The sequence below is a fragment of the Cydia splendana genome, chromosome 7 (assembly GCF_910591565.1).
Source record: "Cydia splendana chromosome 7, ilCydSple1.2, whole genome shotgun sequence".
In the NCBI taxonomy this organism is placed as follows: domain Eukaryota; kingdom Metazoa; phylum Arthropoda; class Insecta; order Lepidoptera; family Tortricidae; genus Cydia; species Cydia splendana.
This window is the reverse complement of record NC_085966.1, coordinates 21,893,124-21,914,656: the sequence shown is the minus strand read 5'-3', so window position 1 is coordinate 21,914,656 and position 21,533 is coordinate 21,893,124. Positions and strand designations below refer to the sequence as shown.

Here is a 21,533-nt window from a genome sequence, read left to right as displayed (position 1 = left end):
GGGTGTTATATGCGCGTTGCCGGCCCTTCTAAAAACCTATACACTTCGTTTTTTTAAAATTGCCCCATTCTGTAGCCTCTCGAGAAAACCTTGGTTAGGGCACTCTTCCCACAACCGAAGCGTCCGCGGATACGAAAAATCCTTAGAAAACCTAAAAGTAGATTTGAATGAAATCAGTTTATATTTTCTTCAATTGTTAATTGTTAAAGAGCTCCATTTGCGAAGTATTTTGTGAATTCTACCCTAAAATCCAATTATAATTTACTAGCTAATGAAGTAGAAAAGTAAAAAAAACAACATTTCAAACTCATTTTTACTAATTAAATAAGTTGGTATCAAAACATCCAGTAACTTTGCAAAAAACCTACATTTCAATCCGCACCGCAACGGCGCCGCCGAGCGGTCATCGTCCGGTCCAAACGACAGTCAGTGTCGGCGCGCGTAGCTCGTAGCACGCTCGTAGAGTCGTAGCTCGCTACGGCTTGAAGGCTTCCATAGTGCAAAAAAAATCCTAGCTAATGCTGAATAAAAGTCATACACTTTGGTTAAAAAAGCTCTAAAATGATTTTAAATATCTAAATCTTTTTAAATGTAGCTGCTTTTTACTTACATATTTCATGGACTATTTTTATTATTATGGAGTATTCGTAAATGAAAATTTTAATAAATTCCAAAAAAATCTGGTGCCGATCAGAAACAATTACTCTAGATTCTAGAGTCTAGAATCATACATTAAAAAAAACAAAAATTCTTGCGTTCATTCCAACAAAAATAAACAAATGAAAATCGACTAATCTCAAAAATCCATAGAAAAAACAAAAGCGCATCGCGACAACGAAATGACGAACGACGACAAAGGGTCGGAGGCGAAGGAGTCAAGAGGCTCGTGGCCGAGGAGGTCGGAAGACGTCAAGATTGAGTTCGGATTCGGGGTCCCGTTGGGGGCTATGGGGGCACATCCGGCTTTTCATTCAGCTTGGGACATTGGATGGTAAGTGTTGTGTCACTGAAGGTCTGATATCATAAGATCATTGGCAAAGGTCTGGTCTTAAAAGGTCAGGTCTGAAGATGTCAAGATTGAGTTCGGATTCGGAGTCCCGCTGGAGCTATGGGGGCACATCCGGATTTCCATTCAGCTTGGGACATCGGTTGGTAAGTATTGTGTCATTGAAGGTCTGATCTCAAAAGATCATGAGCGAAGGGCTGGTCTTAAAAGATCAGGTCTGAAGATATCAAGATTGAGTTCAGGTGCGGAGTCCCGTTGGGAGCTATGGGGGCACATCCGGCGTTTCATTCAGCTTGGGACATTGGATGGTAAGTACTGTACTGTCAATGAAGATCTGATCTCAAAAGATCATTGGTGAAGGCCTGGTCTTGAAAGGTCAGGTCTGAAGATGTCAAGATTGAGTTTGGATTCGGAGTCCCGCTGGGAGCTATGGGGGCAGGGGGGCACCTCCAACTTATCAATCATCTTGGGACATTGGCTGGTAAAGCTCTGATTGGCTGGTAAATATAAAGGTTACTTAGCACAGTATAACAGTATATGTTATTACTTATTATATTACAAAATAGTCTGAATTTAAAAATAAAATTGTATAAAAACAATTTTCATCATATTTGTAAACATTTCTATTCAATCTAATTTTTAGGGTTTCGTAGTCACCTAGAAACCCTTATAGTTTCGCCATGTCTGTCTGTCTGTCCGAGGTTTTGCTCCGTGAGCGTTCGGGACAGCTGCAATTTGGCGTGGATACATAAATCATCATCATCATTGCGACAGAACGGTAAAATAAAAAGTATTTAAAAAAAAATTTTTTAGGGTAGGTACCTCCCATACAAAAAAGTTTTTTTTTTGCTTTGTCCCAATAGTGTGGGGTGTCGTTGGATAGGTCTTTCAAAACGAATAAGGGTCTCCTAAAGCCATTTTTTTTATATGTTTAGTTAATATTTTCGGAAATATGGGCTCTGAAAGAAAAAAAAATATGTGTCCCCCCCCCTCTAACTTTTGAACCACGGGTCCAAAAAATATGAAAAAAATCGTCAAATAAGAGTTTAATAAGTACTTTCAATGAAAACTATAGCGAACATGATCGGACTAGTCGTTTGTGAGTTATTGCAAAAAGTCTTCTTTTCTTAGGAAAAAGACGTAAGTACAAAGCGCTGCAAAGATACTGGATTATGAATATTATGATAGTTACTAATAGCCCCCGTTTGGCCTATTTTGGCAGAATGGTAACTACGAAACCCTACACTGAGCATGGCCCGACATGCTCTTGGCCGATTATTTATTCTAACTAAATACGATACTTACAGGCACTTGATGCAATCAATCCTTAATTTTCAGCTTGCAAAATGAGTCAGATTAACTGGAAATAAATCACCATCAAATGCTCGTACAAGTGGGTAACTTAAATAAGGAATGACTTGAATTGAGCAATTTTCTACTCAAGTCTCCAAGGCTTGTCGTAACTACATCATCCATAAAGAATAGTTCTTTGTTCAGCATACTGTTGCTAATACTACCAGTAACATTCTTAACTGAGTATTTGTAGGCCTTATATCGTTCCAACCAGAGTTGGGCAAAAATTAACTTGAATAAGAATAGGAATAAAAACGGAAATCTTATTCTTATTCAAATCGATTTGAATTAGAATAATTCTTGCACTAGTTATTTTAGAATAAAATTAAGGTGAATAAATCATGTGACTTTTATTTTAAATGCGGAATATAAAACAGAATAATTATTCTAGAAGTGGGACTATTCTAAATAAGGTTTTATTCAATTAAAATGTTATTTAGAATTAAGTTAATTTTTGCAGTACAATCGGTTATATTTTGTAAGTTGCCTTCTATTTAAAAGTCGGATTGATTTGATATTTGTTACTTTAGTTTAGATACAGTACCCATTGAAGAGTTCCGCTATACACTATCCAGTTCTATCATCCCATCAGGGTGCTTAGCCAACATACCAAACGTTAACGCTCCGTAGAGTTGCGTATAGTCTCTCTCTATCACTCTTATTAGTGCGATAGAGAGACAGATGGCATTTCGTATAGCATTCGTAGCGCAAACGATTGGGCGCCTAGCTAAGATGCCAATTTTTGTTTTTAATTTAATAACCAAATCATTAGGTACAATTTAGCTGTTTTTAGCGCTTTCTGTCTCTATCACTCTTACATATTAGCGCGATAGAGATACAGAGATAGCGTTTCGTTGTCGTAGCGCAAACGATTGGCATGTTGGCTACGCACCCAAGGTGCCTAGCCAAGATGTCAATTTTTGTTTTTAATTTAATAACCAAATCATTAGGTCAATTTAGCTGTTCTGGGGGGCTAGCCAAGATGCCAATCGCTTGTGCTCCGACAACGAAGCACTTTCTGTCTCTATCACTATTACATATTAGTGCGATAGAGAGACAGATAGCGTTTCGTTGTCGTAGCGCAAACGATTGGCATGTTGGCTACACACCCAAGGTGCCTAGCCAAGATGACAATTTTAGTTTTTTTATTTAATAACCAAATCTTTGGGTACAATTTAGCTGTTCTGGGGGGCCAAGCCAATATGCCAATCGCTTGCTCTCCGACAACGAAGCGCTTTCTGTCTCTATCACTCTTACATATTAGTGCGATAGAGAGACAGAAATAGCGTTTCGTTGTCGTAGCGCAAACGATTGGCATGTTGGCTACACACCCAAGGTGCCTAGCCAAGATGACAATTTTAGTTTTTTTTATTTAATAACCAAATCTTTGGGTACAATTTAGCTGTTCTGGGGGCCTAGCCAATATGCCAATCGCTTGCGCTCCGACAACGAAGCGCTTTCTGTCTCTATCACTCTTACATATTAGTGCGATAGAGAGACAGAAATAGCGTTTCGTTGTCGTGGCGCAAACATTTGGCATGTTGGCTACGCTTCCAATGTGCCTAGCCAAGATGCCAATTTTTGTTTTTAATTTAATAACCAAATTATTAGGTAAATTTAGCTGTTCTGGGGGCCTAGCCAACATGCCAATCCTTTGCGCTACGACAACGAAACGCTATTTCTGTCTCTCTATGACACTAATATGTAAGAGTGATAGAGACAGAAAGCGCTTCGTTGTTGGATCGCAAGCGATTGGCATGTTGGCTATACCCCCAGAACAGCTAAATTTACCTAATGATTTGGTTATTTATATAAAAACAAAAATTGGCATCTTGGCTAGGTACCTTGGGAGCGTAGCCGACATGCCAAACGTTTGCACTACGACAGTGAAACGCTATCTCTGTTTCTCTATCGCACTAATATTTAAGAGTGATAGAGACAGAAAGCGCTTCGTTGTTGGAGCGCAAGCGATTGGCATGTTGGCTAGGCCCCCAGAACAGCTAAATTTACCTAATGATTTGGTTAATAAATAAATAAAAATAAAAAATAAAATGCGAGCCAAATGATTTGGTTATTAAAATAAAAACAAAAATTGGCATCTTGGCTATGCACCTTGAGTGCGTAGCCAACAACGAAACTCTATCTCTGTCTTTCTATCGCACTAATATGTAAGAGAGATAGAGACAGAAAGCGCTTCGTTGTCGGAGCGCAAGCGATTGGCATCTTGGCTAGGCCCCTAGACCAGCTAAATTGAACCTAATTATTTGGTTAGTAAATTAAAAATGATACGGTTACTGAAACTATGCGATATGCGACAGACAATTTGTAAGACTGTATTCCATAAAATAGGTATAAATTAGACAAGAGACTAACTACTATTACATCTACCTAACTATACGTAATTAGTACCTATACGGTACCCAGACTACATTTTTATTCGTGAAATATTATTTGGAATAAAAATCAGGATTATATTTATTTGATTAAGAATATGTTATTGTCATTAAATTTTTTCTCATACGAATTATTCCCGACCGAAATTATTTGAATATTTTTGACGGGAATAAAATCGAGATGATTTTATTCCTACGAATTCGTATTCAAATAATGATTTTATTCTTGAATGCCCAACACTGGTTCCAACAGGGATCACAAATGGTGACATAACAAACCAAATCAAATATATTACCATACAACCACACAAAAGCTATTTTGGAAATGGAAAATTTCAATTTCCATACAAAAATATGAGAAAGTCCCAAAAATGTTTCATGTAAGCCTGTAAGGTTTGAATTTTTCAAACTTTCTATTTGCCACTACACCTATAGTGACACACTTATAAAACAAAGTCCCCAGCCGCGTCTTTCTGTTTGTGTGTATGTATGTTCACGATAAACTCAAAAACTACTGAACGGATTTTCATGCAGTTTTCACTTATCGATAGAGTGACATGATCGTGTATAATTTGTTAACCCGTGCGAAGCCGGGGCGGGTCGCTAGTTAAATATAAACCTAATTATTACAGGGCCCGATTTGACCTCCTTCGGGCATCGCGTGAGCCTTCCCCAATTACTTGTAAGGCGCATATTATTATTGTACAAAGGTTTATTTGCAATATGCAGTCTTTCCTCGTTGGCATAAGTTTCAAAATGTAAACTTACTGGAAACTGGACAAAGGGTTGGCAAAGAAAGCCCTGTGAGTAATTATACCAAACGGAAGTGGACCAAATTATTTGTAGGTGCCACTTATGTAAGTATGTAGGTAAGGTCAGGTGGGGTCAAAGGAACTATGAGGGAAGGTGGACACTTGAAGTAGGGAAAATAAACAGTTAGATATTAAAAACTAATGTAAATGATAATATTGATAAATACTAAAAAAAGCTAGAGTCGGACCAAGAAAAGTTTGCAGCGGATTTGATAGCACACGCAGTGCAAGTGTCATTAATACGTCATAATTTCATAGAAGTTTGACGTTTAAAATAACACGTGCACTGTGTGGGCTATCAAATCCGCTGCAGACTTTTTATGGACTGACTCTAATTCAAATATTTTCACACGGTTTCTCTTACCCCGAGAAAAATAAAGTATGTTTCCCTTACCCCACGACCTTACCTACTTTATAATGGTCCCTGCAATCAATATATCAAGGGCTATGACAAACTTAATAATAAATATATTTGTTTAAACGTATAGGTAAGCCAAATGTTTATGCACTTCATATCTAGATAGTTTTTAAACGAAGGCTAATTTTGTCTCGATCAAACGACTTTATTATTATTGAAATATATTTTAGGGGCTATTCATAAATTACGTCATTTCAAATTAGGGGGGGGGGGGGGTCTGGACATCGGATGACGGTAGCATGAAGTAGGAGGAAATGGGGTCATTTGAAGCATGATTTTTATGACGTAATTTATGGACAGCCCCTTAATATAAAATATAAGAAAAGTTTAGTTAGTTCTCTTTGTCAGGAATTTTGATTAGAAGCTAATAAACAACATTTAAAAAAGATTGTGACTCAACAAAACAGAAATAATCCAAAAAACACATCCCTTCCACACACACAACCAACGTTATAAAAATTTCGGTGCACACATCGGAACTTATTCTGAGACGTAAGTACTATAATCGCGTCAATTATTCTTTGACCATACGTTATTGATCCACCACAGCCATAAAAAAATTACCATCAGCCGTCTAGACGTCCAGTCTATGTTACCTAAATACCCAGTAAATACCCCACTAAAGATTAGAACTTTTTCACAATAAACTAAAATGTAGATTCCCTTAGCGTCAATCGGTTTGTTTTACAACGAAATAGTTCTAACTTCTTGTACATACAATCATGTCGGGAACGGGGGGTGTCCATATATCATCGTATCTGATCTGAATTATACACCCCGTATAATACGGGGTGTTGCGTGGAGGTTTAGCCTTGAGGGTAGTTTCACAGTTCTGTAAACAAATGACTTTGACAGCTAAGACCTTCAAGTTATGACTGATGATTAAGGTTATTTTCTCAACATTTTTTACCTAACTGGTGAAAGTTTTTACCAAGTTTTTGCCCACTTTAGTTTAGAATACGTAAGCAGAAGTATTGAGCAGTTCCCTACAGTCTAACCCCCTTGTTCATAAAACTTTACGGGCATGATTTAGTTAAAATATGTTTTATCCCCTTCATACAAATAAGGTAAGTACCCCTATTAACGACCCCATTAAAATTGGCATTCATTACCGCGGTATGTATAAAATAGCGTTATATATAGCAACCTCTCCATCGACAGTGAGGTCGACCTTCGCATCGGCAGGGCGGCCACGACGTTCGGCAGGCTGCGTACAAGAGTGTGGAATAACAAACATCTTACTATCAGGACCAAGATGATTGTTTATCAAACTTGCGTCCTGAGCACGCTCTTGTACGGAGCCGAAACCTGGACGTCGTACGCTAATCAGGAACGTCGACTAAACACCTTTCACATGCGCTGTCTTCGGAGTATCCTCAACATCACTTGGAAGGACAGGGTCACTAACGAGAGAGTCCTGGAAATTGCACAGCTTCCTAGCATCACCGCCCTGCTGAAACAGAGGCGCTTGCGGTGGTTTGGGCATGTGCAGCGTATGGATAGCACTCGTTTGCCTAGGCAGATTATGTTGAGCCAGATAGCATTTAAAAAGCGCCGCATTGGACGTCCCTTGCTGCGTTTTAAGGACTGCGCGAAACGCGACATGGTCGCTTTTGATATCGATAGGGACACTTGGGAGGAGCTCGCGTCAGATCGCTATGGATGGAGGGGTACCATCGCGAAAGGTCGCGAAATTCACGACAACGCATGGTTCCAAGACCTTGCCCGAAAACGCGCAAAGAGGCACAATCCACCTGATGGTGCCGACATGGCTCCCTGCTTCAGCTGCCATAAATGCGGTCGCAAATGCCGGTCCCGCATTGGCTTATACAGCCACGAGAGACGTTGTTCCTCGCTTACAGACGCTGCATAAATCATCTGTCAAGATGTTAAAGGCCTGAATGATAAAATAGCGTTTAATAAAAAAGCTTATTAACTTTCTTTGAATCTAAGAACACAGAAATAAAGCTTTATCTTTTGACTGTCGAATAAGTATAACACTAGTACGAAAACATCACGCAAAAAAGTCGAAAATCGTAAACTAGCGCATCAGGAGCGCAAGATTTGGTTGCTCCATACTAACACGCAACACCTCAAGTAAGCAACCGCGTATTATATTTAGTGATTAGCGTAATAATGGTAAATATTCTGAAAAGACTAAGACTTGAGATTGATTCTAACAATATATATACAGTGGTACTACTAAACGAAATTAATAACTAGCTTAAATCTAAAATAGGCCCTTGAGGCATTGTACCAAGGATGCTGGCGGCATTTCCTCGCTGTATCGCAATGCTGATTGATTGATTCTTAGTTATTATCTTTATGATTCCCAAATACTTTATTTGCGATATTTGCTCGCCAATAGGAAAAAAATAGGAAATTAAAAACATCGGTGTTAGGTTCCATTTTCTTTGTGTGACACCTAATTTCGAGTATACCTCGGTAATAACGGAAACGGTATTTTAGATTCGAGCGATGTTATATTTATATATAAATGCACATTTCCTTGACTTTAAATGTTATTGAAATATTTAGCCACCTATAAAGCTAAAGAGCTATTAACGAGGTATGAAATCTATGCAAGAACTCTTAATATTTATTACAATTTTAGACACCTTCTCAGACGTTTTATTAGAAACCCTTATACGAGAAACTTGTTTAAGTATTGATATAAAAACAAAAGTATGGTTATAAAGTTTATTTTAACCATTGTTTTGTAATATTTGGAATCATCCATATTGATCGTATTAAAAAAAATACAAGATAACTATTTATTTTTACTAGTCGTAAATGAGTTTTAAAATTATTTGAATTGAACCGTTTAACGATGGTTAGAAAAGACATCACTCGGTAATAAGCTGTATGAGAACCTAATACAGACCCACCCAAAACTTTCATGGCTTTGATATTAATAGATTCTTAAAATACCTAATACTTTTGATAGTCTTTTGTATACCAGGTACATAATAAGGATTCTTAAAATTCAAGGGCCGAAGACAGGCCCGAGAATTTTCAGACCTAATTATGTACCGTTGCACACAATATTTTTTCTAAGGCAGCAAACATAAAATTATACATATATAAAGACAAAGTAAATATTGGTTTTTAGATCTTTGCCTAGAAGATAGCATATTTTTTAAATACAACACATGGCTATTGTGATATTTGTTTTCATAAATACCCTACTCTACCCTACGCACCGCGCTTCAAATGTAGTTGTTTTGGATATCACTGGCAGTCATTTAATCGACAAATAGAAGTGCTGGAGTAGAAAAATATATTTTATGTTATTTTAATAATAAAATAGACACACAAACATTAACATTAACATTAACTTACACAGATCTTGTATATGTATTGTGTAGAATATAATTCTGATAGCTTGAACGTTTTGGCGCAATTTGCCCTCCACGTTCGGTTGAAATAATTAAGTATCTATTTATTTAACGTAGGTAGGTAATAAATTAAACAAGAATTTCGACAGCATTACACTTGCTCATAAAGGGTAACCCACGATGTTTTTAGCGTTAAAGGAACCAACTATTTTCACTTTAAATTCATTAATTAAGTCTTATAATATGAAAAGCGTAGGTATTAAATATACATTTTTTTATCCATTATTGTCAAATAAATAATATTTATCATAATTATGGAACTAAAAATGCGACGGGTTATCCACCCTCGTAAAAAGGAACCCATATCCGCGGTATTTGGGTAACAGTGTTCCAATACCACGGTAATAGGCGATTTCGACATTTTGGTTTTAATAATTATTTTTTCCTTTATAATTTTCTAAAACAAGGCCAGAAACTAAAATAATATAAACTTTAATTAACAAACTAACATAAAAAAATATGTCTTGGTCCATACACCGCCGGTTTATGCTTAATTTTTGGCTTTTTTTGAAAAACTTGCTTAACTCCCTCGTTAATAGGGGTACTTACCTTACACAAGTCAAAATGACAGGTAAAAACAAACGATTCATAGCTAATTCAGGCCAGTATCGTTGTGTAACTTATGTTTTATGGCGTTATTCATTAACCTTTGTCAAATCTAACAAGCTGATGATAATTGTTTGTCCCTATCTGACATTTTGACATATGTGTTTGTTAGAAAGAGACAACATGTATAAGTTAAGTTTTTGGTCCTTCGAACCGGATTATGAAAGCAATCCTTTTATAGTTGTTAATGTAAGTAGGTACATTTTCTCATAACTGTTGTGTAGGTATCTCATATCGTCATATCTGTCGTTATATCATATTATAGTTACAGAAAATAAACAAGAAATAAATAACAAAACAATGCTCATATTTCCCGTTTTCTCAAGGGAAATAAAAATAGAAACGTCATTCCATGGAATCAACTTAACTTTAATCAAGCTAAGTGCACATCCTTTTTTCTTTTGTTCTACTGCAAATTATATCATGAGTAAATTAAATTGGCAAAAACGCTTTATAAACCTTGTTGGAATCACATCTCAAAGGCTGGTAAAGAAATATACGCTTTACGCCTTGATATTAGGTCACATTTTAATTCGTATCATCAGACGTCCTCTACGCCCACTGCTGCATCATTGAGACAATTGGAACAGACTCCAGAAAAATAAACCTTAAGGCGGTTATATTGAGTCTCATTTGCATTGCAGCATTGTTCAAAACGTTATAGTCTTCAGTCTTTTGATGGCCAAGCTGGTCTGCTGTCTCAAAAGGTCGTATCTCTAAACGGTATTGATAATAACATACGGCTTTTTGATGAATATACAAAATTGTCCCGTGGGATGGATGTCAAGTTTAATGGACATTTTCAATTGCGTTGCCTCGTTATTCACTTGTTTTAGTGATTTGACACTTCTGCTTTGTAATCGTGTTATTTTTATAGCTGTTTCATGCGTTACGCATGATCATATAATTTGCTTAAAATATACAATTGTTTTATTAAACTTAAGGTCATAGATAATGTCGTCGAAGTGGGCGTTTGAATGCAAAGGCGTACCTATTTCAGTTTTCAGTTGCGACTAAGCTCGAATGATCAGTTCAAATTTTGTTTTTAATCAATTGGTTGTACAATTTCCACTCTGATACTGAACGATGCATTACCTAAATTGTTAATTGAAAGTACCCCAGTACCTAGTTTACTTTCCTCGTACTCGAAATGGCAAGTGCCTACAGTCTTTAACTCGGGTGAAATTCTCACTGCGTTCGAGTGCCAAACTACCCCGACTGAAATGAGTGCATTTCATCCCTTGGTTAACAATCTACTATTGTAGTGTTATGGGCACAACAACTTGTGATGACTGATGGCCTTAATGGCCTTTACTAATCATGGGTATTGAATAGTAATATTGTTTTTTGATGAAATGAGACGGTGTGGAGTATAAATTAGTATTTGGATTTAAACGTAGGAAAGTATTTTTTTATATTTTGCACCAATATCAACACATCGTATGAAATAATTATGTTTGGGTTTTGGGAGAACGGGTGAAAATCCGCAAGTTTTGCGAAATTACGCCACCTTTTATCGCTAGTCGACGTGACCTCCCATGACATCAAACTTACGTCGTGTTTCGTCATACATCTGTACATATATTAAGAACTAAGTTTTCTGATAAGTGCTAGCAGAGTTAAGTAGTACATCTATTAATCTGACACAAAAAACCGCTACCTAAGCGCTCAAGTCTGGTTAGGGAAAAATTAAAAACATGCCCGTGGACATGGACAACCGCTTCCCCATACAAACGTAGTCTTCATCATTTAACCCCCTAAGTCTTATAGACACCCTAAAGACCTACTGATCGCCCATTACCTCATCCGGCTGTCTGTTTACACGATATGTGTGCCAAAGGTCGTTGTACGGAGTTCATTGCACCGTTCATTCATAGCTAATATAATCGATGGCTTCAAGGAAGGACATACGTTGTAAAGGCTAGAGTCGTATGTATACGTATGGGGTTTAGGGTTACATATGGTTTGAAGTGGATGTATGGATTTGAAGTGTCTAGTGCATTTTTATGAAAGTGCACTTTTGTTTTGCGGTCGATTATTTACTTATGATTTCATGCGATACCTAAGAGATATTTTTTTAGAGTAAAACCCCTACATGAAATGTGGGGTGTCGCTAGATAGGTCATTCAAAACGAGTAGGGGTCTTCAAGTACCACTTTTTGATAAACATAATATTCTCGGAAAAAATCGCTCCGAAATAAATTACCCCCCTCTAATTTTGAAAAAAATTTTATGGGTTAAAAAAATATGAAAAAAAATCGTGAAAGTAAAGCTTCGTAAATATGTACTTTCAACGCCACGACCGATGTCCTAGAACTAATCCATAATCATTAACTCCAAGCATTTGAATTTTATATCGATTCAATCATCAATGACTCACAGCTATACCTACGATACCTTTATGGAACCGTGTCAGCAAAGATAATCAAAGGCATCCCGAATACATTTCGACAACCTTTGACACACATGGGTTACAATGACCGATTGGTCATTAGGGCTTTAATCGAATGTCCCTTGGCAGTTGACCTAGAAGTGAGCCTTGAATCTACCCTTTGTTTGCTTCAAAGGTTAGGTGTTCAATAACTTTTTAAATTTAGGCTTTAGTTGACAATGTTCGTTTACCTTTGATGGATCGTTGATCGCGACAATTTAATGCAACGTTGCCTGTGACAGGACTATTCATTTGATGGAATCTACTGGATTGCGATGAATTTAGTAACTTACTGAGCTATCGTATGAAAACTGTAATATTTGTTATCTCACCAGCGAATACATTTACCACTTCCACTACAAAAAAAAATAAAGCCTAACAAGTAATATCTTTCATTTAATCAGTTAACAGGCATACTAGCTAAAACAAACATAAATACAAAATAAAGATTTAAATTTAATCCCTACTTCGCTACTCTGTCTGTCTTTCTGTTACCTCTTCACGCTTAAACCGCTGAACCGATTTAGATGTGGTATGAAGATAGTTTGAGGCCCAGACGAAGTCGTGGGCAGAAGTTAGTCGTTAATAAAAAATATTCAAACTTGAAGCATCGTAGAAGTCTAACGCTGAACAAGAAATCAAACGGTAATGATGATCTGATAAATTATGCTCACCTACTTTTCCGTAACTAGACCAGTCAAGGACCTCCTTACTACAAAACCACGTTAATTCTCAATATTCAACATTTCTACCATTCTTATGCCTATAGAAATAAAGTACAAATTCATAAAAAAAAGCCACAAAGGCCGGTAAAGTGATTATTGCCGTACGCAACGGTCAACGTCAAGGCACATTTCCGCAACATCGTTACCAAGGCAACTGCCGTCAAACAAAACTGTCAAACACACCAAGCTTCGCACAATAACCAAAGTTGACCAAAGAAATGATTTTATGACAATAAAACTGCATGTAGCTCTCACGTCTCTCCGATGATTTTAGCAAGTTTCCGCAGGATTTGGAAAACGGCGATGGATTTTGGTTTCGGTGACTTCTTGTACCCCAATGTTAGGGGGTTGAGGCAGTACTTTGAACATGAACCACACAGGTAAGGGTCTGGTACAATATTTTCAACACCAATAAGATTGTAATGTTAAAATTAGGTTAGCTACAACTATGTGGTAGTAATCTTGTATAGATTTAAGTTAGGAAAGGGAATAATTTTCTTTTGTCAAGCTTGCGTGGCGTGGATGTTAAATTTGTGAAATAGGTTACTAGTATAACTTTATAGTTAGTAGGTAACCGGACTTTGGCATGGAGAAAATTGTATATTACCTATAGCGTCCGTAACCTTATATTCATTCAGCGATGTGCCTTGCCTGCTCTCCGTCGCAGGTAAATAGTACATCGCCGTGAATAGTGCCAATGAAGATGCTGATAGTTCTTAGAAAAGAAAGAATTGCCTTGATTATTTCGTGAAACCAAAAATTTTAATCAACCACGCTATTATAGGTACCTGCCGGCCTATCAGAATTATACCGATTCCGAAGGTAAATTTGTGATTTTGATTTGTAACGATGGGGGTGACATCATCAAATATGATAAAACCCTTTTATTAAATAAAGATGAAAAAAAAAACAAGTTTTACAAGCGCATCACAAGCCAGTAATATTATTTTATTTGTTTCCCAGCCCGTCCTCCAGCTTCCACCACATGGCCCGCATGATGGACCGCATGATGCACGAGAGCCTCCAGCCCTTCGGCTTCGCCCGCATGAGCACCAGACGCGACAAGGAGCCTCCTAGAGATGGTCTCAGGACCGAGAGGAGTGACACACGGAGACAGCGGGCTGGACAGCCTGATACACACGCCGCTACTGGGACGAGGCATCCGCCGACACAAGGTATTTACTAGATCTGTAAGCTGTAGAACTTGTGAACCGCATGTCTCTGCCATTTTGAAAAAAAAATATTTATATAATAAATAAAATTGGTGAAACTAATCCATATAATTATGGAACCGGCTCACAAATTTCACTAGAAATAGTTGAGAAATGCGACCTTTAGAGGAGAATAGCCGGACTGCTGGATAGACATATTAGACATACGAAAGCGAAAGCATCTTTACCCAAACTAAAACGGAGAAGTTTTGCTCGCGCTTCGGGCTCGATCGTCCACGAATGCTTGCCTTCTTAGGGAGTGTCTTCTTTGTTTTTTTCTTCTAAATTTTCCTTTTCGATCGCTGCAATCCGTTCGCTTTCCCGCCTCACAGTACTCAATTTATCTTAATTAAAATACTTAACTATTCTTCTAGTCAGCGAGGATTGTGGTACGTTTCTCTAAGCTAACTAATTGACCCATGTTTCTATTTATAATATAGATGGACAATTTATATGGTATCGTCTTGGGGCGTCCCATTCGTTTTTCGTCAAGTTCTTAAATTATTCCTATTCTGCTTTCGTCACTCATTCTACATTGAAAGCCACCGACGATTGTGACGAATGTAGAATGAGTGACGAAAGCAGAATAGGACTAATTTAAGAACTTGACGAAAAACGAATGGGACGACCCAAGACGATACCATTTATATGACACTATTTATTATTACATCGTATTTCGCTCGATATGTTTGGTTCTGTTACGAGAATGCTCGACAATCACTTGACCTGACCTCCTAGCTTTGGATGTAAGGAATCCACAAAATGGATCAATCCTTTGTTTCAAAACAAATCAAGCGAAATTCGACCTAAATAATTCAAGCGACCCGTTATACTCAGCAGAAATTATTAGCAAAATGTTTTTGATTTAATTTTAGACTTCTAGATTTCGACTCGTAAAATTTTGACGGTCTTACCACTCTCACATAGATAAGATGTAAAAATTCCTTGGCTATTTATAACATAAGACTGCATGCTTTGGCTTTAACGACAACTTATCTGTCTTTGTTGCAGTGGTAAGACCAACGAACGTCACCACATTCCAAGAGCAACCCATGGATCAGACCAAACAGGTAGACCCGACCACAGAGAGATGGGCCGGCACATTACGCCGAAGAGACCCAGACCTTCAACCAACACTACCGTCTATAGTTACTACTAGAAAAACATCCACAGCTTCATCTGTAAGCAGCGGGCGGAAGACACGATCCGTTGAAAGAATGCCGAAGACCTCAAGAGTAAGGCAACTGGTACCCATCAAGCCTATGGTCCGAAAGCACGATGTACCAAATGAAGGGGGGGATGTAACGATTCTAGAGAAGGATGAGAAAGTTTTCGACGCGACGGGGTATGAGCTTCATCTTGTAGAAACCTTGGAAAGGGATATACTTCAGAAGAATCCTGACGTGCGTTGGAGAGATGTCATTGGTTTGGATGATGCGAAATCTGTTCTGCAGGAGGCAATGGTGTTGCCGCTTGTGATGCCCGATTACTTTAAGGTAAGCTACTATAACTTCAGCTGTATTTCAGTTGTTTTCTGAACTGTTTCTTCAAGTTATAAGCTAAATTAATTTATAAACTAAACCCTAGTGGTTGTCTTAAAACATATCGATTCGTATTTTAGTGTAATTCGATTTAAAAATATCTGCATTTTTCGTACAGAATCTATACATCTACATTTTTCGTAAAGAAAAAGCACACTCGTAATTTCGTAATGACCCAAAGAAACAGCAATCTTAGCCAACTTTTCGGTAAATTGGAGATTTGCGTGATAGATGGTATCGTGCCTGAGTTGGCTCGGGTTTACCCATTCACGCTTACACTGTATTTGCTAATAGAAAATAAGAAAAATGGTTGGCCACAGCTGATAAGATGACAACCAAGTGATTTACAGTGCTAAATAACACTGACAATACTTATAACTCGCGTCTAAGTAGGAAATGAACAAGTATTCATAATTTTATCTAACTTTAGGTTGATTTGTTTTGGTAATTTGGTGGAAAAATACTACCTAGATTATCAGGTTTAGTTATATAAGTACTGGATTATGCAGGCTTGGCTGTAGAATATTATACAGTTTTTAAACCATTAGGGTTTGTTTGCGTGACTATAATATTTTCAATGTCACTTAATTGCTGGCTATTAGAGAACGTGGCACAATGATTATAAGGCTCGAATTCATGTGAATATTTATTACTATATACCTTATTCTAATGAAAATGATAGTCCAAGAAAAAAAGGCAATATTTTTATAGCCTTGACAGTACCTAAATATAGACCAGCCATAAGTACAAGGAAAAAAAATCCAAAATTTGACGGTGAAATTTGAGTCTGCAGTGTAAGAAACAGAGTTGATTTCGTTTTTTTGAAAATTGAACGGAACAAAACAAATACAACTCTGTTTCCGTAGAAAATGATTCAAATTTGATCGAACTTAATAAGTCCTATAGGTAAGACTGTGAGCCTTAGGACCGAAAATAAGTTCGCTGTTGCGCAGGGCGGTTAAAAATCGCTACAATCACCACTCGACTAGTTAAGTTCGTATATAATCTATTGTAACCTTCACGAAAAAGTTCTTAGTTGTTTATGTTGATGAAGATGTCAATTTATACAACATTAGATTGGAAATGATTTCAGGGTATTAGGCGACCATGGAAAGGAGTGTTGCTGACTGGACCACCGGGTACAGGCAAAACGCTGCTCGCAAGGGCGGTGGCCACCGAATGCCGAACAACCTTCTTCAATGTATCGTCTGCAACGCTCACTTCAAAATATCGCGGAGATTCGGAAAAGCTGGTCCGACTACTGTTTGACATGGTGAGTAACTTCACTTTGAGAAGTTTGCAATTTTTCTCTGGGCTCGACCAAGAAGTCCAAGGAAGAGAGCATCTTCAAAAGATTAAAAATGTCAAACGGAAAGTGTGAAAGATTAAGAATGTTCAATTGGCTACTAGTTTCATAGAGGCATAGACTAGGAATCCTCTAGACCGAGTTTAGAGCAATTATTTCATGCAACCGATGCTGCCAAAAATGCGGGGGTGCGCGGGACGGGGTGAGCGAGATCCCGTGCCGTGATTGGTCCGTTCAAACGACGAACGAGTTCACGGACGTCACACAAAGACACTTTCGACTCGAACATGCAGTAAATTTGCCGCAGGCGTGGCAGAGGGGGTAGCGCGACTATGCTCAGTCTGGAGGATGTTTTGTCTGTGCTTAGAGGGCTAGCTTCTCTACGGGCCGGGGTTGCACAAAAGCCCTCTTTTGCGCGCTAAATGTAAATGACAGGTTAAAGTTTCCGATTAATGCCCCAAGGTGACAGACCTTAAATGCAGTGCAACGCGCAAGTGTTGTTAAAAAGTGTAAGTAATATGTGTAAAATATCAGACAGAAAGTTGTAACACTTGTTTACAGGCAGCTTTCCACGCCCCAAGCACGATATTCCTCGACGAAGTGGACTCGCTGTGCGCGGTGCGGGGCGCCGATTCGGAACATGAGGCCTCGCGTCGGTTCAAAGCTGAACTGTTGATACAGATGGACGGACTCGCTGCTGCCTTGTAAGTGCGGTTTACAGAAAGCTGGTCTGGTCTGTCAGTCAATCAAAGTGGGTGACAAATAAAAGTCATGCATACTGAATTCGAAGGCAATTGAGCAGGCCACGTCTTTCGTCAGCGTCATTTAAGTGCAGGTTTTACACTTAGGAGAAATTTCGGCTGTTGGATTAGAAGAAGAAGAAGGCACGTTTTCTCTGCTCGCTTGAAGGATACAGTGTTAAAACCAGTATCATCACAATAATTTAGCTTTGCTTTTACTACTTACTAGGCTAAATTACTGACTTTACTATAAATATCATATTATAGGTATACAAATTTCCGGATTAATGGTTTTTTCAACTATTGTACCCAGACTTTATAAATGTAACTTCTTGAAAAGGGATCGGTACATTTTGCCAGTAGTTTGCTACGAGGTATTGGTAAATTTGTTTGTTGGATTAGAAGAAAGGGCACGGTTTCTCTGCCCACTTGAAGGACAATGTGTTTAAACAAGTATCGTCATAATAATTTGGCTTTGCTTTTACAATAAAGGCTAAATTACTTTACTAGGCTTAATTACTGACTTTACTATAAATACCGTACTCATCTCAACTTTTGTATTTGTACCAACACTATTTGTAAATGTAGTTTGTAGAGACGAGTATGTTGCCTGTAGCTCGCTACGAGGTATTGGTATGTTTCAGCCACCGAGATAAGATCATCATGGTTCTCGCAGCCACGAACCATCCCTGGGACATCGACGAAGCTTTCCGCAGAAGGTTCGAGAAGAGGATCTACATTGGATTACCCGATGGTATGGGTGCCTTTCTTGTCTTCTCCTTTTTTTTACAATTCAGTCCCTACTATTTTTTTATATATAGGTATAAGAAAGTAACTCTATCTGTCTGTCTGTTACCTCTGTACACTTAAACCCTTCCTTGGCCCTCCGATTCGAACTGTAATTGGAACAGAAACCACTATATCGTTCGATTATAGAGTTTAGAGTTTTTTTCATAAAATGCGTTGTCTTTGCAGAGTGCACACGTGTGAAACTGCTAAAGCTGAACTTACGGGAAGTGGCGCTGGATCCTAACGTGGACCTCGTGGAACTAGCTACCAAGCTGGAGGGCTACAGCGGATCCGACATCTGCAACCTCTGCAGGTATGGTCTAATTAAGCCGGGTGTTTTCTAGCACCAAAGGATGAGAGCTCCTTAATAAGTTTGTAACTGGATTGGAATCGGAGTCTGAGTGAAATGTACCTAGTTGATTTTGGGTTGATGAATGCACGATGTCGTTCAATCGTATCATTTTCTCGCGGAACTTTTAAACTGGTTGGTTGCCTTTTACGGTTTCAAAGCGTGGTGTGACGCTACATTCGACCTTTTTCATACTTGATTCTTGTGCCAACGTTATTAAGTTTTAATTTACCAATTAGGTTAAATTTTGAATGACCCGTCCAACAGGGACTTACGCAGCAATACCATTTCCAGAGACGCGGCCATGATGACAATGCGCCGCAAGATCGCTGGCAAGTCCCCCGACCAGATCCGCCACCTCAAACGCTCTGAACTCGAAGCCCCCGTCTCCAAAGAAGACCTAGTAACTGCCACTGAGAAAACACGCCGTACGGTCTCTCAGGCCGACGTGGCGAGGTACACTGGATGGATGCAACGCCATGGATGCTCCTAGCATAGGGCCGGCGCACTACATGCGCTGCTCATGAAACTCAGGACTTAGGCACCATCTGTCTCTGTCTAGTTAGGTTTTAGAGCCACCCCACACTAGCGTCTCCCGAGCTGCGTCTAATCAACTCTATGATAGCTGCTCGACGCAACATTGGCGCAACTGCGTAGCGACGCCATTTTGGTGATGGGGGTGGCCCTTAGACTCCAATGTTTATACAGTTCCAATGTTTATACAGTTGGTTTTAGAATATTTACAAAATGAAATATGATGCAACTAACGTTGTAGAAAAGTCAAATTTATATAAACTATTCATACCTAACTAATAGCAGTCTTGTAAGAAAATATTAGTAAAGTTTTTTACATTATTGAAATAAAATATGTTTGTAAAATTGATAAGTGTTTTGTTGATAATTAGATTTTTTACACGGTAAGCGTTAGAATTAACATGTTCGATAATGGACGCATAATTATGTTGTCTTGTTCTATGGAAAAATCATAGATCTTTAAAATATATTAGCTACGGGCAGAATCTGACTTAGGTTATAATATATAAAATACATACGCAGATGGTGCCTAGGCTAGACTGAGTGTAAATGTTCAATTAGGAAATAAGTTAGGAGTTAGTGAGCTAAATTTGGAGGCAGACCAATAGTAAGCGTGATTTGAAGGCAGCAATTGCATAGAAATCGTCAAATATACTGTCACATCCTACAGAAGCTGTACCTACCTACTGCGGGAAAATATAAATATATTTATTCGCCATCGCATGCGCAAGGAAATATAAGATGCGCAAATAGTGCATAATTATGTAAACGAGTCATGACTTCTAACCGAGATGATGCTGAATGGCACCATACCGTATGGCCATACCAAGGCGTAGGTACGTTTATTGAAAAAGTTTAAGTTTAACACTTAACTACGGTTAAGTTACAAAATTAAGCGCCACTTGCACCGTCCCACTAACACGGGATTAAGAGCCAACAGGAGTGGTCATTTCTCCATACAAACGTACTCCTCGTTTTCCTCCGTGGTTTTTGAAGCTAGAGCAATGATTTTTTCAACACAGATTAATATTGTCAATATCTATATCGGACCGTTTTGCTTTTTTTCATATTTTTGTTTTTTAAGGCGCTAGAGCCCTTCAAAAATGGCCAAAATGGCCTAATTGACTATGCCGCAATGAGAGGCGTGGCATTCAAAACTAATATCAATTAGCCAAAAAAGCAAAACGGCCCGACACAGATAATTTCATAATCATTTAGATTTCCAAATTTGGTTACGATTGGTTAAGTTTTGGAGGAGGAAACAGAGGAGTACGAAACCTCGATTTTTGAGATTTTTACGCAGGATTTTTCGCCTTGTCCTTATCGCACTACTTTTAGGTGCCGCTTCCGTTAGCGAGACGGGTATATTTACCTAAAATATTTAAAACTCAGCTCCTGTTACGTCTTAAGCGGTTAAACCGTTAACCAGTGTCAAATTGGAAACTCCAGGTTTGTCCGGTTAACGCAGGTTAGTGGAATGGTGCAAGTGGCGCTAAGCCTAAGATATTATATTGCACCACTCCGTGTGTATTATTTTTTTTGTCTTATGTTTTGTATCACTCGATCCGATGTGATCATTAAATTAAAATAATTTGTCTTTTATAAAGTTGAAACTGTGGTGAGGATAAGTGCATTAAAAAACACTAAAATAAATGTACCATAAACGCGATTCAAGAAGTCAACTTCTACTGTCTATAGATGTAATTATTACTCTTTATTTATTAGTATAATATTATGATTCACATGTCTTTGGATATATTCGCTTCAAAAAGTGGACAAAGAAAATTGATCTATTTAATCAAACAAGGTTTAACTCTTTGATGCACATGGGCATCATATAATTTCTGTACAAAAATAGTTTTATATGTATATAAATGCCTGGTTTCCGAAAGTTAAGCCTTATTTCTAAGGTAAGTGACGT

At 38.1% G+C, this 21,533-nt stretch overlaps 1 protein-coding gene across 4 annotated transcripts; it reads left to right on the top strand.

Moving 5' to 3' along the window:
* The first annotated feature begins 561 nt into the window (after positions 1-561).
* On the top strand, positions 562-20,525 carry LOC134792270 (katanin p60 ATPase-containing subunit A1-like). 4 transcript variants are annotated; one of them, XM_063763539.1, is made up of 8 exons: positions 562-991; positions 14,106-14,317; positions 15,527-15,849; positions 16,988-17,167; positions 17,762-17,904; positions 18,585-18,694; positions 18,916-19,042; positions 19,373-20,525. In XM_063763539.1, the coding sequence occupies exons 1-8, from the start codon at positions 840-842 to the stop codon at positions 19,569-19,571; spliced, it is 1,446 nt and encodes a 481-aa protein (XP_063619609.1). In that variant the 5' UTR covers positions 562-839; the 3' UTR covers positions 19,572-20,525. The 4 variants fall into 4 exon arrangements, with proteins under 4 accessions (XP_063619609.1, XP_063619606.1, XP_063619608.1 ...); XM_063763536.1 differs by having other exon boundaries at positions 598-991; positions 15,365-15,849; positions 19,373-20,517; XM_063763538.1 differs by lacking the exon at positions 562-991 and adding an exon at positions 1,205-1,314 and having other exon boundaries at positions 15,365-15,849; positions 19,373-20,516.
* Positions 20,526-21,533: the final 1,008 nt, after the last annotated feature.